General features: G+C 43.2%; 1 protein-coding gene across 3 annotated transcripts in view; it reads right to left on the bottom strand.

The window, feature by feature from the left end:
* Window positions 1-153: 153 nt before the first annotated feature.
* The window catches only part of UHRF1BP1 (UHRF1 binding protein 1), a 73,604-nt gene continuing 55,818 nt past the window's right edge, over window positions 154-17,939 (bottom strand). For all 3 annotated transcript variants that reach the window (XM_043907225.1, XM_043907226.1, XM_043907227.1), the window contains 7 exons: window positions 14,101-14,297; window positions 11,204-11,358; window positions 10,969-11,119; window positions 6,076-6,338; window positions 5,516-5,624; window positions 5,285-5,391; window positions 154-4,880 (listed from right to left, as the gene is read on the bottom strand). In XM_043907225.1, the coding sequence (XP_043763160.1) occupies window positions 4,755-4,880; window positions 5,285-5,391; window positions 5,516-5,624; window positions 6,076-6,338; window positions 10,969-11,119; window positions 11,204-11,358; window positions 14,101-14,297 (1,108 nt within the window). In that variant the 3' untranslated portion in view covers window positions 154-4,754. The remainder of the gene's footprint in view (window positions 4,881-5,284; window positions 5,392-5,515; window positions 5,625-6,075; window positions 6,339-10,968; window positions 11,120-11,203; window positions 11,359-14,100; window positions 14,298-17,939) is intronic.

Here is a 17,939-nt window from a genome sequence, read left to right as displayed (position 1 = left end):
AAACTTGTCTTGGCTTTTTTGTGAAAGTTAGAGCCCTCCCCATTCCTACTAGAACCATTAAGATTGTATCTCATAAGAGAATATTTAAAGCACTTAAGAACAATGTAAAAGCTCATGTGTTTCAATTCCTATCAACAGATATACCAGAAGCAGTACTGTTTAATAAGTTTAATTTGCTTTTTTCAGGTGGTTCACAGAACCAGTACACTCAAGGTTGGATTAGATATTGCAACATTAAAAGTTCTCAATACTGACCAATATTCCAGTTCACTGGGTACATTCTCATTGTTTTCCTCAAGTAGAGGGGAATGGAGTGACTTTTTATACTGACAGCGATTAGCAGTAATAAGGCTACTGTAATATAATTGGCAATGGGCAATCCCCAAGAGTTCTTTCCTGTCTACTATTCAGTGCCATAAGGAGAGGGGTTCTGAAGCTTTTCCCTTTTGAAGCTTTCCTGAGCATGTCAGTAAAGATTCCAATTCTGGTTAGCACCCTGAGTAGGGGAAACAGCTGAGACACACAAAGTTGGGCAAATCTGGATTTTAGTGTCTAGCATTAAAACTCATGGCTTTAAACATGTACTTAGCTAGTGGAGAAGACGCTTCAGTGATGCATTCCACAAAGAAACGCTGTAAGACTCAGGTTAAATCTTGACCAAAAACTGCAGGGAAAACCAAATAAATAAAAATACATATCTCAGCTCCAGAGGAGGCTTTTTAAGTGGTTATAGGAGCTATACCTATTGCAATATGAGATACTGGATAAGGCTGAAATTTATAGATAATAAAGAAGAAAGTTCACACCCCAAGTATAGCCACTTAGCAAAGCCTCACAGTTAAAGGTTATCTAAGAGTATTTCCCCTTGTATCTGTTGTAAGAGATGGAGATAATAATCCCCATTCAACAACAGCAACTATATGTACCTACCCAGAGGTGAATGGGAATATTCCTACTCTAGCAGGAGGTAGGGGAAGATTCCAGGGAAGGTTATAGTCCCTGAAAGGAGAAGCCATCACAATCACACTACAATCTCTTGAAGCACAGTAATGACTGGTCAATCACAAAGCAGTGATGCAGCTCTTGCAGTTCTCAAATAACCAGATGTCATCCTACTAGCTTGTGTAGCAATGCTGTTTCCATCATTTTGTGGTATTACTATTAACTGTTTTTTAAGTTAAGGTAAATATTATATAAGGGAGGGAAAAAAACAAACAAACCTTAAAGGTTTGGAATGGAAAGTTCCTGTATTGCTATGTTCAAACTACACCTTCTTTCCACTACACCCTAAACTAGCCAATGGGAAAACTGACGTAAGTGGATGAAATGGAGGAATTTCAGTTATGTGGTATGTGAGGGCTGCCTTAAGCCTTGTATATTCCAAACACAGGAACCATTCCTTTCAGAACCATGAAAAAGTGTACATAAAGGTGGAGGCCCGTGGCAAAATGAGGGTCAGATTAAATACACAGCAAAATGCAGCCATCGTTAGACTAGAACCCATTTCTTCTTAGGTCTAATAAACTAGCTTAATGATTCCAGTGAGTTAAAAACAGAATTTGAGATTGATAACCACTCCTGCAGCTTCGCTGAGAGTTAAACCAGTCCATATGCACTAAAGCGTATCTCCAGTACCTCCATGTAACAGGAAACCTAGACAGTCACAGGTAACACAAGGTGTAAACACTTCACAGCTGACATGCTGACTGTGTGGTGGTGGAAGTCTCTTGGATAGTGGTGTTTCACTCCAGACATTTTCTTGAGGTATTATTATTTCGTGTTCACAGTCTTAAAGCTCCAAGGCAGAAATCGTCAGCAGTCCAAAGGAGCTTATACTACTATTTCTTTCCTTCCATCCTTTTCATTTATCCTGAGGACTACCAACAAGATCACATTTCCTCATTATGAAAGTTTTTCTTCCCCCAGTGAATAGGAGTATGAAGTTATACAAGCTGACTTTCACTAAAATTCCATGGGATGCTGACCCTCTACCATATTTCCTGAGGGAGGAACTTCAAGACAATGGCCAAAGCTGGTCACATAAGGAAATTCAAATTCTAGGGCTACATTTGTCACATGGACAAGAGCGCCAGAGAGCCCAGAAACCTGAGTGAGCTCTGGTCATTGAGGGGTGAGCCTCGGCGCTTGCCAGATTTGTTTCTCTTGCCTCCTCCTAAGCGCATACTTAAAGTATACTAGGCAATTCTTTGCGTGGAGGGACAGGGAGGGCAGGAAAGCAGGGGAAGGGAAGAGGACCAGAGTGTGATTTTAGACCAATGCAGGTGAACTCCAGGTTGGATAATTCTATCTTCTGGCTACTGGCTCTTCCTCTGTCCCCTCTAAGAACATTAGACACGCCACACTGGAGAGGACCAGTGATCCCTTTTGTTCATCATTCTGCCTTTGACAGAAGCACTTAAAGGGGAGTCTGTGGAGGGATGCAGTGGGTAACTCCATTGTGTATCACCAAATAACCCTAGTTTCCTATAATTCCTTTTGGAAAGTCATCATGCAAGGATTCCTCTTAAACCTTCTGCACCCATACAGTTTCTTACAGCACCACTTCTTGAACAGAGAGCCCTAGGAGTTTCTGATTTGCTACAAGAAGTGCTTGTAGGTGCTAAGGCTGCAAGGGCCAGCCCTAGTATTTTGGGACCCAAAGCACATGTCCTGGATCTTGACTGAATACCTGACCTAACACTACCCTCCGCTTTCATCCTTTTCAGAAGTGGAGCTCACATTTTAAAGATGTGTACCTCCACCCATGATGATTTTTGCTGTTCTCTAGACCTTTTCTCCTTTTACCACATACTTTGTAAGTAAGGTCCCTAGAAGTGCACAGATCACTTAAGGCGTTACCATGGTCTTTCATGAGATGCTATTTTCCGTGTTGGCTCCATACGCCCTGTAGCACTCTGACCCCTCTTCCCTTTGGCAATGCTTAGATTTCTTTCCTGAGCTCACTGTCTCAGTGGTTGCTGATTCTCCTGTTAGGGCACTGTTTCACACTAACCTACAGAGAATCTCACCTGACACTTTGATGAGTATTCACAGCTCAGTCTGTGAATCTTCTGCAAATTTTTTTTTAATCTCCTCTGGTTTATCTTCACTGCCTGGAAGTAGTGATATTTGATTGCATTGTAATATCCTACTTTCACGTTATTTATAAAATTCTTAAATAAGGTTAAACCAAGCATCAACCGATAGGGAACTTACCCTGTTAACATTCTCTCAGAAAGATGTTTATTCTTAAGTCTCTCAGTTGTTTCCTAAGCACGAAAGGATATTCCCATAAACTCATAGTAATTGCTGTTTTTAAAATTGTCTTGGTGGAAAATCACAACAAAAAGTCTTTAAAAGTCTGAGCAAATTAGATCTTGTTCCTTCTTGAATGTATATTTCTTTTTATCATCAAAAAACTAGAATATACAAGTCAGGCATGATTCCCCATAAAGGAAACCATTTTATCTTTCCTCTAGTAGGTCATGTATGATTAAGACTTTAGTGACACTACTAAATCATTATTTTACCGTCTCGCCAGTTCAAGGTGAGTTTGCTGATGAACTTCTGTCCAATCAACAGAGCCTGAAGCACAGCACAGAGCAGTATGGATCAAGATAGAGTGTTGGGGAGGAATTAAGTAGGAAAGAAAGAGGGGGAAATAACTTTCAGCAGTCAGGGCAAAACCTAACTAGGTTGAAGGGTGTTTCTGTTTTTTTTTTTTTTTTTACTTAAGTCAAAATAACATGATTTTAAAAAGCCACAGTGATAGAGGCAGGTGAGAGGCAACTGGCTGAGATGTTTATGTTACCGTATAAAACACATTTTCAGTTCCGACACCACCAAGGGCTAAGGAGATTGCTGGTAGGAAATCATAGTGCTGGGAACGCTGATGTGCCAGGGACCCCAGGGAGACAGGAAAAAACCTGTGAGGGGCAGCTGTGGAAGAGACAGGACACGGCTGGCAATAGTGGGTTCAGAAGGAACCAAGCTCTCCTATGATCCCTACCAAGCCATGACCTCAACCTAGCCCAGAGTGAACCGTTTCTTGATTTAAATTTCAAACAAACTGTGTTACAGACGGGAGAGATGATACAAGTGAGCTGCTACTGTTGTTTACTTCCTACCACAGCATCACAACAATGACAGGCATGACAGAGAGGAAGCTTAACCCTGGACAATCTGATTGTAACATCAGCCAAGATGACAGGAGCTTAGTTTCCTTTCCAAACAAGGCAGAATCCACGTCTCACTTATTTCTGTGCCTCCCCTGGCTCCCGCCTTGCTGGCTACTTCCTGTTCCTTTCTACCGCCGCGGCACTTCTCAGGTCCGCTACAGAAACCAAGCTCTGAGACACAGAACCTTTGGTGACTCTGTGGGTGACTGACCGAGGAGATGGGGACTCTGCCCTGTTCACACAGGTTGTGGAGCAAGCAAAGGTCTCTGCCATGAAACCAGGCGGTGAAATGACCCTACAGTGTGGAGAAGATTCCACCTAGTGTGCTGAGGGCCAAGAGGACAGGCGAGACGTGATGCCTGAGCCACGCACAAAGTGGCCCGCCACTCCCCGGAACGCGGGCATGCTTTGCCCCATCTTCCACCCAAGTCAGGACCGCTAGTAGAAAGGACGCCGCCAGGAGCGAGCTGCGTGTCCCGGCCGACTTGTCCAGCACTGGGCGGAGTCTGTCACGGGTGGTGCGGCTGCTGGTGATCTCCTCCTCTCTCCTCGGCAAAGACGGCTGAGCCGCTGCTGTCAGAGCTCGAAGAGGGGGTTATATTTCCTAATCTCTTCAAGAAGTTTTTCTTTATCCTGGTTGGCTTGAGCCAATGCTTGTTTAGTTTCTATAAGTTCCTTTCGTAGGGTAGGTAGTTCATTCACCTGAGGAACAACAAAGAATTCATGATGAATCAATAAGGTAACACACCGTGCAAAAACATCCAGTAAGGGAACAAGGAGGGAGAATTTAAGCAGCACAATCCGCAAGTTCGATCAATGACCAAGAGAACCAGCAAGGTCTTTTCTCAGAGGCTAATCCCCTCTTCAGAGCTCATCAGCTGCAGGGACAACAGCAGGTGGAAGATGTCATCAGCAGGCATTCATCTCTAGCTCCTGACTTCCAGCCTCGGTTCAGCACTTCCAGAAGCTGCTGCTAGGTGACAAGAGCCCAGACCGCCCAGCTGTACCAGCACAAGCAACCTTGTCAGCCCTCTGGGTTTTGCCCACTTCTGTGATTACAGCCCCGAAGGGTTTACAGGAAAGGTACTGTTCAGTTAGGGCCTCACCTGTGGACCAAAAGCCTCTCCGCTGGGCACCAAAAACACCTGTTCTTTGGGGGGCTGCCTCTTCTCACTCTTAGATGCTTTGGCTGATGGTCTGTCTTGAGCAGCAGCTGGAAAAAAGTAAAGGATCTGAATGACAAACTGCCAGCAACACACAGACTGTTCCTAGTTGTCACCATTTCCTTACAGGAGCAAAAAGGTAGAGAAGCCAGGAGGCTGACGAGCCCAACTCACCGCCTATGTGGAAGACGCCATCGTCACTCCGACTCAGCACTGCGTGCTCCACAGACAGAGTGATGGGGATGGGGCCTGGTGAGGTGGGGTAGATGGGGGGGATATCATCCTGCAGGCAAGAGAGAAGCCGCGTGAGGCCCCCAACCAACTCAGAGCAGCTTAGGTAACAAGCCATGCTTCCAACCGTGGAGCTGGAAGCACTTTGCCATCACTGTTTATCCATACACTCTAGCGAGGCATGAGAGGCATAGGGAGTCTCTCCCATTCTAGACACAGTGAGACTGAGGATCTGCTAACCTGTGGGCTTGCACAGTCATGCTGCATGCCAAAGGCCAGGGCTAGAGATAAGGCCCCCCTCACTTAAACCTAGAACTTTCTGCTGGCACTACATACTTAGGTACTACTGTAGTACTGAATGCTAACATGCCTTTCCTCACTTGGTCCTCCTCACATTTCACAGGGACATGAGAAGAAGTTAACAGTTGTCACTGTTAACAGGGTCAAGGGTCAAGAGTCCCTTGCTTGACCAAGTCTAGGGTAAACCCCAAAGTTCCTCTCACCTTTAGAGTGACCCTGGAGTTCAGGAGCTCAATCTGCATGGGAACCACCACTGGAATCTCCTCATCCTCCAAGAAGGGCCCCAGGCCACTGAGCACCGAAGTGAGCAGCTCAAGGTCACAGCCCTGAAGCAACAAATGCAGGAAGCCGTTCTGTGTGGCCAGAGGGGAATGAACAGCTGCACCAGGCCCCACCTCAAAGCGAAGGCCCACAGTTGGCCTGATGTGGCCAGTCTTCAAAGTGGAGGAGTCCTGAAAGTTTGTGCCTTTGCGAAGCAAGACAGAAGGAAAAGATATTAATTAATTACCAGCCAGTGATTGCTCTAAGCACTTTTATAGCTAATATTCATAACCATCGTAATTATCTGGGTCGTGAAGATCTTTTTTGTAAAGTTCTGTGTATTCTTGCCACCTCTTCTTAATATCTTCTGCTTCTGTTAGGTCCATGCCATTTCTGTCCTTTATTGAGCCCATCTTTGCATGAAATGTTCCCTTGGTATTACTGTTTTCTTGAAGAGATTTCTAGTCTTTCCCATTCTTTTGTTTTCCTCTATTTCTTTGCACTGATCACTGAGGAAGGCTTTCTTATCTCTCCTTGCTATTCTTTGGAACTCTGCATTTCAGATGGGTATATCCTTCCTTTTCTCCTTTGCCTTTTGCTTCTCTTCTTTTCACAACTATTTGTAAGGCCTCCTCAGACAGCCATTTTGCTTTTTTGCATTTCTTTTTCTTGGGGATGGCCTTGCTCCCTGTCTCTTGTACAATGTCACGAACCTCCATCCATAGTTCATCAGGCACTCTGTCTATCAGATCTAGTCCCTTAAACCTATTTCTCACTTCCACTGTATAATCATTAGGGATTTGATTTAGGTCATACTTGAATGGTCTAGTGATTTTTCCTACTTACTTCAATTTAAGTCTGAATTTGGCAGTAAGGAGTTCATGATCTGAGCCACAGTCAGCTCCCGGTCTTGTTTTTGCTGACTGTATAGAGCTTCTCCATCTTTGGCTGCAAAGAATACAATCAATCTGATTTTGGTGTTGGCCATATGGTGATGTCCATGTGTAGAGTCTTCTATTGTGTTGTTGGATGAGGGTGTTTGCTATGACCAGTGTGTTCTCTTGGCATAACTCTATTAGCCTTTGTCCTGCTTTATTCTGTACTCCAAGGCCAAATTTGCCTGTTACTCCAGGTGTTTCTTGACTTCCTACTTTTGCATTCCAGTCCCCTATAATGAAAAGGACATCTTTTTTCATGATGGTGTGATCACTCACCTAGAGCCAGAATCCTGGAATGTGAAGTTAAATAGGCCTTAGGAGGCATCACTATGAACAAAGCTAGTAGAGGTGATGGAATTCCGGTTGATCTATTTCAAATCCTAAATGATGATGCTGTGAAACTGCTGCACTCAATATGCCAGAAAATTTGGAAAACTCAGCAGTGGCCACAGGACTGGAAAAGGTCAGTTTTCATTCCAATCCAAAGAAAGGCAATGCCAAAGAATGCTCAAACTACTGCACAATTGCACTCATCTCACACGCTAGTAAAGTAATGCTCAAAATTCTCCAAGCCAGACTTCAGCAATACGTGAACTGTGAACTTCCAGATGTTCAAGCTGGTTTTAGAAAAGGCAGAGGAACCAGAGATCAAATTGCCAACATCCAGTGGATCATCAAAAAAGCAAGGGAGTTCCAGAAAAACATCTATTTCTGCTTTATTGACTATGCCAAAGCCTTTCACTGTGTGGATCACAATAAACTAGAAAATTCTGAAAGAGATGGGAATACCAGACCACCTGACCTGCCTCTTGAGAAATCTCTATGCAGGTAAGGAAGCAACAGTTAGAACTGGACATGGAACAACAGACTGGTTCCAAATAGGAAAAGGAGTATGTCAAGGCTGTACATTATCACCCTGCTTATTTAACTTATATGCAGAGTACATCATGAGAAACACTGGGCTGGAAGAAGCACAAGATGGAATCAAGATTGCCAGGAGAAATATCAATAACCTCAGATATGCAGATGATACCACCCTTATGGCAGAAAGTGAAGAAGAACTAAAGAGCCTCTTGAAAGTGAAAGAGGAGAGTGAAAAAGTTGGCTTAAAGCTCAACATTGCAAACAAAGATCATGGCATCTGGTCCCATCACTTGATGGCAAATAGATGGGGAAACAGTTGAAACAGTGGCAGACTTTATTTTCTTGGGCTCCAAAATTACTGCAGATGGTGACTGCAGCCATGAAATTAAAAGACGCTTACTCCTTGAGAGAAAAGTTATGACCAACCTAGACAACATATTAAAAGGCAGAGACATTACTCTGCCAACACAGGTTGGTCTAGTCAAGGCTATGGTTTTTCCAGTAGTCATGTATGGATGTAAGAGTTGGACTATAAGGAAAGCTGAGCACCGAAGAATTGATGTTTTTGAACTATGGTGTTGGAGAAGACTCTTAAGAGTCCCTTAGACTGCAAGGAGATCTAACCAGTCCATCCTAAAGGAGATCAGTCCTGAATATTCACTGGAAGGACTGATGCTGAAGCTGAAACTCCAATACTTTGGCCAGCTGATGCGAAGAACTGTCTCATTTGAAAAGACCCTGATTCTGGGAAAGATTGAAGGCGGGAGGAGAAGGGGACGACAGAGGCTGAGATGGTTGGATGGCGTCACTGACTCAATGGAGTGAGTTTGAGTAAACTCCAGGAGTTGGTGATGGACAGGGAGGCCTGGTGTGCTGCAATCCATGGGGTCGCAAAGAATTGGACATGACTGAGCAACTGAACTGAACTGAATATTCATAACAACCCTGTACCAGAAGTATTATTATCTTCCCATTTTACAGATGAAAGAACTAAGGCACAGAGAGTAACTTGCCAAAGTAACAAAACTTGTGGACTTCCCTGGTGGTCCAGTGGTTCAGAGTCTGCCTGCCAAGGAAGGGGACACAGGTTCGATCCCTGTGCTGGGAAGATTCCACATGCCACAGGGCAGCAAGATCCTCGCACCACAACTACTGGAGCCCATGTTCTAGAGCCTGTGCTCTGCAACAACAGAAGCCACTGCAGTAAGAAGCCCACACACTGCAACTAGAGAAAGCCCACATGCAGCAATGAAGACCCAGTGTAGCCAAAAATAAATAAATAATTTTTTAAAAACCAACAAAGTAACACAATTTGCAAGTAGCAAGGTAGGAGCTGCATGCAAGCTGCCTGACTGCAAAGACCATGGGCTTGGCCACTGTGCTCTAATGCCTCTCATGGTGGAAGGGACAGTAAGGACCAATTAAAAAGCTCGTCTTGCTTAGAATCAGAGGCAGTGGGCTAACGGCCAAGGTGAAGCTAAAACAGAGGACCCTCGGGAGTTCCCTGGAGGTCTAGTGGTTAGGTCTCGATTCTTTCACTGCTAGGACCCAGGTTCATCCCCTGGATGAGGAATTGAGATCTTACAAGCCCTACAGTGCAGCCAAAAACAAATAAACAAACAGTAGACCCTCAACTCTGCTAAATTTGATCATCTCTTCCTTTCTCCAAGTCTTGGTCCTCTCATCTTTCTCTCAGGAAGCCAAGCAGGATCTATGCTAATTTACTCGAAACTGCATGAAGAATAACCTCAGGTGCAGCCAAAGCTATGAAACAACTTACAAACCTATAAAACTGTAAATTGGTACAACTATTCTGGAGAAAAAAAATGGGCATTATCCAGCAAAATTAAAGCTATACCTACCCTAATGACCTAGCAATTATTTCCTCAGGAATATAAACCTGGAGAAACTCTCCAACATACATAACAGGAGAAATATACAAGGATGGGCATGTGAAAACAATCCTATTTGAAACAGCAAAAAAACCTGGAAATAAACATATCTGTTCAGAATAGAATGAGGAAATAAACAGAGTAAAGAATACATGAGAGATTTTGGGGGTGATGGTGATGGTTGCAGAGCTCTGTAAGCTTACTAATATTTATGAAAGTACACACAAAGAGTGAATTTCTTAGTATGCATATTATACCTCGTTAAAGCAGTTTTTTAAAGTCATACATTTCTACAATAGAATATTATTAAGTAGTGAAAATGAATGAATTATAGCTAACTCAACAACCTAGAAGGATTTGAAGAATATCATAGTACTTGAAAGGTGAAAATCACAAAAGAATATAAACGATAATTCCACTTAGAAAAACTTGAAAGCCTGCACAGCTAAATAATACATTGATTAAAAAAAAAAATGCAGAAGAATTGTAAAGCAAGAAAATGAAAAATACAAATTCAGGATAGTGATCGATCCCCTATAATAGGTGAGAGGCAAGAGGAAGGTGCTGGAGAGGGGCTCCCAGGGCTCAAACTTAATGGTACTATTCTATTTATTAAACTAGGTAGTGGGTACATACATTCATTGTATTGTGATTATTTTAGACCTTATATATATATTTTGACAAGCATTCTACTTTACAAGCATATCTACTCAATATTTTAAAATATAATTTTTAAAAAACGAAGCATGTAGTTTAAGTCCAGATATTTTCTGCCATCCTTTAAAGTATAAATGATAATTTACATCAAAGGACTGAATCAGAAGCTCCCTGATCAGATACAGCTTGATGCTAGCAGCCCACAAAGACGTGGACACCGTCCTCCCATATGAGGCTAAGGAGCACCTGAGAGGTGAGGATGGAGACTAGCCTACCAAGCACAAAGCCTCAGTGAGGGCTCTGGGAGGCTCCTTGTGAGAAGGAGGCTTCATTAGACCTCTTCCTCCCTCTGACGGCTGCTGGAGAGAAGCACCAAGGACGTGGCACTAGGCTGGCTGCCCCTGGAGCACAGGACAGTCCGACTGTCCTCCTCCCCACCCCAGCGCAAATCCCACCAGCTCTCCCGGGATCCCACCATCCTCACCTGGGCACTGTCCGTGCAGGAACTGCCAGAGTCCCACAGTGCCCGGCTGCTGAAGGGTCAGCTTCTCTGCTTGCAGGGCCACAGTCAGGTCCTCACCACGTACCTCAATCCCCAGAGACACCTCATTCACCTTCAGGACCAGAACTGAGACCTGTAACGGGAGATTCGCTTAGCTGAGTCCCAAGCTGCCAGCTGAGAGCCCACCCTCTGCAGAGAAGAAAGCAGAAGAGCTGACCAGCTGAAGACTGAGGGCTTCCCCACTGGGTGAGACCGAACTGGTGGCCTCCGGTGACCCCTGGCCGTAACTGTCCACAACAGGGCTCCCTTGAGCACCAGCACTGTCCACAGCATTGGGAAGAGATCCCGGTGGAAGAGATTCTGGACCAGACTCTGCAAAAGAAAGATAACAAGACTTGGAAAGTCAAAAAATTCTACTCAAATCCAATCTCTAGTGACAACTGTAAAAACGAAAAATTTGTGACATTCATGAGAAAACTGGAAATTTCAAGACTAACTGGATATTTAATGAATTTAGGGAATTATTGTTAATTTTTTAAAGTGTGACAATGGTATTTGGTCATGTTGAAAAAAGTCTGTAAATGGAAGCAACACAAGTGTCTATGGACTGAAGAACAGTTAAACAAAATATGGTACAAATGAAAAATAAATACTAGCCTTAAAAAGGAAGGAAATTCTGACATATGCTACATACAACATAAATGAACCACAGGGACATCATGTTAAATGAAATAAGCCAGTCATGTATCTAAAGTGGTCAAATTCATACGGAAAGAAAGTAGAATGGTGGTTGCTAGGGTCTGGTGGAAGAGGGAATGAGGAGTTATTGTTTAATGGGTACAGACTTTCAGTTTTGCAAGATATAAAGGTTCTAGAGATAGACAGTGGGTGATGGTTGTACAATAATCTGAAGGTACTTAATGCCACTAAATCATAGTTAAAAATAGTTACGATGGTAAATTTTATGTTATGTACATTTTAGCATAATTTTAAAAACTTTTAATTTGGTTAAAAATCTGTATTTTCTAGAGATGTGTAATGAAAATATTTATATATTTATGGATAAAATGATATGGTTGGGATTTCCTTCACATTAATATGGGAAGAAGGGAAGACGGCAGAAGAATAAATGAAATAAGAATTGCCATGACATCTGGTCCCATCACTTCATGGCAAATAGATGAGGAAACAGTGGAAACTGTGGCAGACTTTACTTTTTTGGGCTCAAAAATCACTGCAGGTGGTGACTGCAGCTGTGAAATTAAAAGATGCTTGCTCCTTGGAAGAAAAGTTATGACCAACCTGGACAGCATATTAAAAAGCAGAGACATTACTCTGCCAACAAAGGTCCATCTAGTCAAAGCTATGGTTTTTCCAGTAGTCATGTATAGATGTGAGAGTTATAAAGAAAGCCGAATGCCAAAGAATTGATGCTTTTGAACTGTGGTGTTGGAGAAGACTCTTGAGAGTCCCTTGGACTGCAAGGAGATCCAACCAGTCCATCCTAAAGGAGATCAGTCCTGGGTGTTCATTGGAAGGACTGATGCTGAAGCTGAAACTCCAATACTTTGGCCACCTGATGTGAAGAGCTGACTCATTTGAAAAGACCCTGATGCTGGGAAAGATTGAGGGCAGGAGGAGAAGGGGACAACAGAGGATGAGATGGTTGGATGGCATCATTGACTCGATGGACATGGGTTTGGGTGGACTCCAGGACTTGGTGGTGGACAGGGAGGCCTGGCATGCGGGGATCGCAAAGAGTCAGACACGACTGAGCGACTGAACTGAACTGAGGCATAACTTCATGACCATGAAATTAAAAGACACTTGCTCCTTGAAAGAAAAGCTATGTAGACAGCTTATTAAAAAGCAGAAACACTACTCTACCAACAAAGTTCCGTCTAGTCAAAGCTATGGTGTATCCATTAGTCATGTATGGATGTGAGAGTTGGACTTTAAAGAAAGTTGAGTGCCAAAGAATTGATGCTTTTGAACTGTGGTGTTGGAGAAGACTCTTGAGAGTCCCACGGTCTGCAAGGTGATCCAACCAGTCCATCCTAAAGGAAATCAGTCCTGAATGTTCATTGGAAGGACTGATGCTAAAGCTGAAACTCTAAAACTTGGTCACCTGATGTGAAGAACTGACTCATTTGAAAAGACCCTGATGCTGGGAAAGATTGAAGGTGGGAGGAAAAGGGGATGACAGAGGATGAGATGGCTGGATGGCATCATGATGTAATGGACATGAGTTTAAGCAAGGTCCGGGAGTTGTTGATGGACAGGCAGGCCTAGCGTGCTACAGTTCATGGGGTCGCAAAGAGTTGGACACGACTGAGTGATTGGACTGGATTGATATTCTCTTTTTATTTTATTTTCATTTAGATACTCTTAAGTGACGATTTTAGGCTTCCCTGGTTACTCAGTGGTAAAGAATCCACCTGCAATGCAGGAGCCACAAGAGACGCGAGTTCGATCCTTGAGTAGGGAAGATCCCCTGGAGGAGGGCATGGCAACCCACTCCAGTATTCTTGCCTAGAGAATCCCATGGACAGAGAGCCTGGCAGGCTACAGTCCATACGGTTGCAAAGAGTCGGACACAACTGAAGCAACTTAGCATGCACACAAGGGACGATTTTAAAAGTTTTCATTTCGATAAGCTGAAAGAACTAGTCTAACTCCTAGTGGGGTTTAATCTAACTCCTGAAAGTTACTCATTTTACTATAGACAAAAAGCTTCTAGTTATTTTCCAACAATGAAATACACAGTTAAGCAAAAGATAGGCAACACACACACACACACACACACACACACACACACACCGTTGATAGGGCCACATAATTAACCCCACTGCCACCGCTCCAGGCTGTAAGACTAGTGCTCTCTTCTTTGAGCGTTGTTCTGTGATAAGGGTCAAGTACCTATCCATAACCTAGAAGACGTGAGGATAAATTCAGAGTCACAAATCCACTAAAATTTCACTCTTCTTTGGTTTTGATTAAGAAAATATCTGCTTTATCAAAGCTCAGCTCGTTCTGCATCCTGCCGGTCTCAGTACAGACATCAGAAGAACCCTCTTGAGGCTCTCCAACTCTGCCTGGCTCGCTTCCACCTACCAGACTCCAAGAGCATCACAAAGCTCTCACTGCCGTCACTGTCCACCGAAATCCGGTCTTCAGGGCCGCTGTTATCCAACGAGACGCCATCAAATGACTGCTGGGATACTGTCCTCTTCATGGAGAAAAATCGGAGTCGGGCAGCACCTCCACTTACAGGGGCTGCCACCCCTTCATCTACCTTGGCCACAGGCTCCCTGTATGAAAAACAAAAACAGAAACCATGAATGTGGCTTAGGAGGCACGTTGTTTCATTCCCTTGCAATACCCATCCTTTTCAGCCCAGACAGTTATTGTAAGCATAAACTTTGATGTCAACTATTACCTTCTGTAGAAGGGGGGTCACACCATTTTTCAACTGCTGGGCCTTTCTGAACCCTCCTATTCCAGCATTTCAAACTGCACAGGCAGTTCTCCATTGTCAAATGTCAAGGTTATTCAGGATTATCCTATGTATAGCAGAGACCTACTACCTACAGCCTTGGTGTTTATGAGTTGTACCCAAAGTCATTCCTCAAGCATTTACTGAATAACTTCTGCATACAAAGCACCATACAAGACGCAGGGCAGTGGTGGGCAGTGATGAATAAGACACCCCCTGTCCTCAAAGAAAGTGTATTCTATCAGGAGAGGGGACTAAACACAAGTAACATTAAATGGTAGTAAGTCACACCCTGTAAGAGGGACAGGGGTACAAGCCAAAGGCTAGACAACACCAAAAAAGGGAAAGGATAAAGAGAAGGGCATCAAGAATGGCTCTGAGGAAAGACATGATGTGTGAGGTGGTCCTTGAAGGACTGTGAAGCAGACAGCACAGAGGCCCTTCTGTGGGGAAGAAACAGCCTGAACAAAGCTGTGACACCAGAAAGCAAAATGCACCTTGGAGACCAGCAAGCAGCTCAGCTCAGCTGGGGCATGGGCTTTGCTGGGGGAATGCAACAGAAGATAAAGTTAAAAGGTTTCCTTAAAGAAACTTGTAAAGACCTTTTGAGTACACCCTCCTGTGTTATAGGTGAAGAAACTGACTCAGTTTCAGCTAAAAGAATTAAGTAGAACCCAAGTCTCCTAACTTCTTGCTAAGTGCTTTTTTTCACTTAACCACATGATCATAGGAAACCAGCCAGATCATAGGAAACCCTGGATAAAAGACAATGCATGAAAGTGCTCTGAAAACTGTGACGTGTTGGAGGCAGATGAGAAATCTCGGTACTGCCCACTCAATATTGCTATGACGCTAAAACTGCTCTAGAAAACAGTCTATTTTTCAAAAAAAAAACAATAATGTGTCACATGGATATGTCAAAATAATTGATAATGCCACACTAAGAAGGTCAAACTCAACTCAGAATAAAGAAAAAGCCAGAAAGGTTTAGAATAGGGAAATAATAGGATTGTACCTGTGTTTTAGGAAGTTTGACCTTCCTTTTTTTTTTTTTTTTTTTTTTTGACCTGCCTTTTTCAAATAAGCTAGAGACAGAAAGACATCCAACAAGGAAATCAACTAGTAGTTTACTAAAATACTCCACCTGTGGGAGCAGACAGGAAAAACTGATGTGAGACTCCCTAGAGCCCTGTACAGTGTCACCCTCTTAGGAGCATTAGGGGAATTCCTCTAAAGGGGAATTCATTAAAAAGTAACTTCTCAGGCTTCATCTCAGACCTCCTAGAAGAGGAACTCTGGGGGTAGGGCTCAGCAGTCTGTGTTTTAACAAGCTTCCAGATGATTCTAAAGTATGCCTAAGTTTAAAAGTATGGTCAGAACCTGACAAATGCCTGGAAGAGGCAGAGCTTGAATGAGCAGGAGAATGAGGAAAGAAAAAAAGAGCTGGTCTGGGATAAGGAATTTAGTTTTACATATGTGAGGTTTAAGGCACCCCTGGAGATCCATGTGGAACTATGTACAGTAGATAGTTTTAAAGGAACAGCAGGGGAGGGAAGGAAGTCAGGACTGAAAACAAGGACTCCTGCAGAAGTGAGGCAATGGACAAAATAACCAAGAGAAAAAGTACAGCTGACCCTTGAACAGCACAGGTTTGAACTGCACAGGTCCACTTATATGTAATCTTTTCTCAATAGTACATAATATAGTACTACAGGGCTTCCCAGGTGGCTCAGTGGTAAAGAATCCACCTGCAATGCAGGAGACGCAGGTTCAATCCCTGAGTCAGGAAGATGCCCTGGAGAAGGAGATCGCAACCCACTCCAGTATACTTGCCTGGGAAATCCCATGGACAAAGGAGCCTGGCGGGCTATAGTCCATGGGATCGCAAAGAGTTGGGCATGATTTAGCGACTGAACATGCACACATAGTACATGATCTACAGTTAGTTGAATCCATGGATGTGTTGAAACCACAGATATGCCGGCATCATTTTATAGGTAAGGCCAACTATAAGTTACCTGCAGATTTTCAACTGCACAGAGATTCAGTGCCCCTAACTCCTATATTGTTCAAAGTTAACAAAATGTATTCAAAAATGCAGAATGATCTAAATCTGAAAGTTTGGCAAATTCATCAAGAACCTTAAAATGTTTGTAGTGTGTGACCCAATAATTCCACTTCCCAGGTTTTATTCTAAAGATTTAGATATGAATAAAGAGTCATGTTCACAAAAATAAGAACATTTAACACAGCATTGGTTTCACCTGAGAAAAAAGTAGAACCAGACTAAATGACTCCCCTCAGTCTAGACTGTGAATTGGATGAATAAATTATGATACATCTATTTGCAAGAATGTAATAGAGCAATTTGCCAAAGAATTGACGCTTTTGAACTGTGGTGTTGGAGAAGACTCTTGAGAGTCCCTTGGACTGCAAGGAGATCAAACCAGTCCATCCTAAAGGAGATCAGTCCTGAATATTCATGGGAAGGACTAATGTTGAAACTGAAGCTCCAATACTCTGGTCACCTGATGAGAACTGACTCACTGGAAAAGACCCTGATGCTGGGAAAGATTGAAGGCAGGAGGAGAAGGGGACGACAGAGGATGAGATGGTTGGATAGCATCACCGACTCGATGGACATGAGTTTGACAAGCTCCAGGAGTTGGTGAAGGACAGGGAAGCCTGGCGTGCTGCAGTCCATGGGGTCACAAAGAGTCGGACACAAGTGAGCAACTGAACAACAACAAAAATAGAGCAATTAAAAATTACATATTCAAATACTTCATGAATGGGAATCTATTCATAATTAAACAAAGTGAATAAAACTGGAAATTTTCTATATTCTATAGAAATAACATAATCCTATTTTAAAAATGTGTGTACTTCATATGTGTAAACACGTACAAGCATTCACATGGATACACAAATATATGTATAAAATCTGGAAGATCCAAAAGTCAATAAGGGCTATCTCTGGATAGTGTCAGGCTTTCCAGGTGGTGCCAATGGTAAAGAACCTGCCTGCCAATTCAGAAGACATAAGAGACATGGTATCGATTCCTGGGTTGGGAAGATCCCCTGACGGAGGGCATGCTAACCCACTCCAGTATTCTTGCCTGGAGAATTCCATGGACAGAGGAGCCTGGTGGGTTGCAATCCAGCGGGTCGCAAAGAGTCGGACACGGCTGCAGCAACTGAGCATGCCACGCATGCACGGGATAGTGTCATTACAGTGACTTTTATGTTTTCTTCTTTATTATTTTCTACATTGTCGACAAAATGAACACAAATTATTTTGATAATTTTTCGGTGGGGTGGGTGCCATGCCACGTGGCATGCAGGATCTTAGTTCCCCAGCCACAGACTGAACCCAGGCCCTTTATGGTGGAAACATGGAGTCTTAATCACTGGACTGCCAGGGAAGACCCCATTTTTATAATTTAAAAAATAAAAT

Source organism: Cervus elaphus, chromosome 7 (genome assembly GCF_910594005.1).
Source record: "Cervus elaphus chromosome 7, mCerEla1.1, whole genome shotgun sequence".
In the NCBI taxonomy this organism is placed as follows: Eukaryota; Metazoa; Chordata; class Mammalia; order Artiodactyla; family Cervidae; genus Cervus; species Cervus elaphus.
The sequence above is the reverse complement of the archived record's forward strand: the minus strand, read 5'-3'. Positions and strand labels throughout refer to the sequence as shown.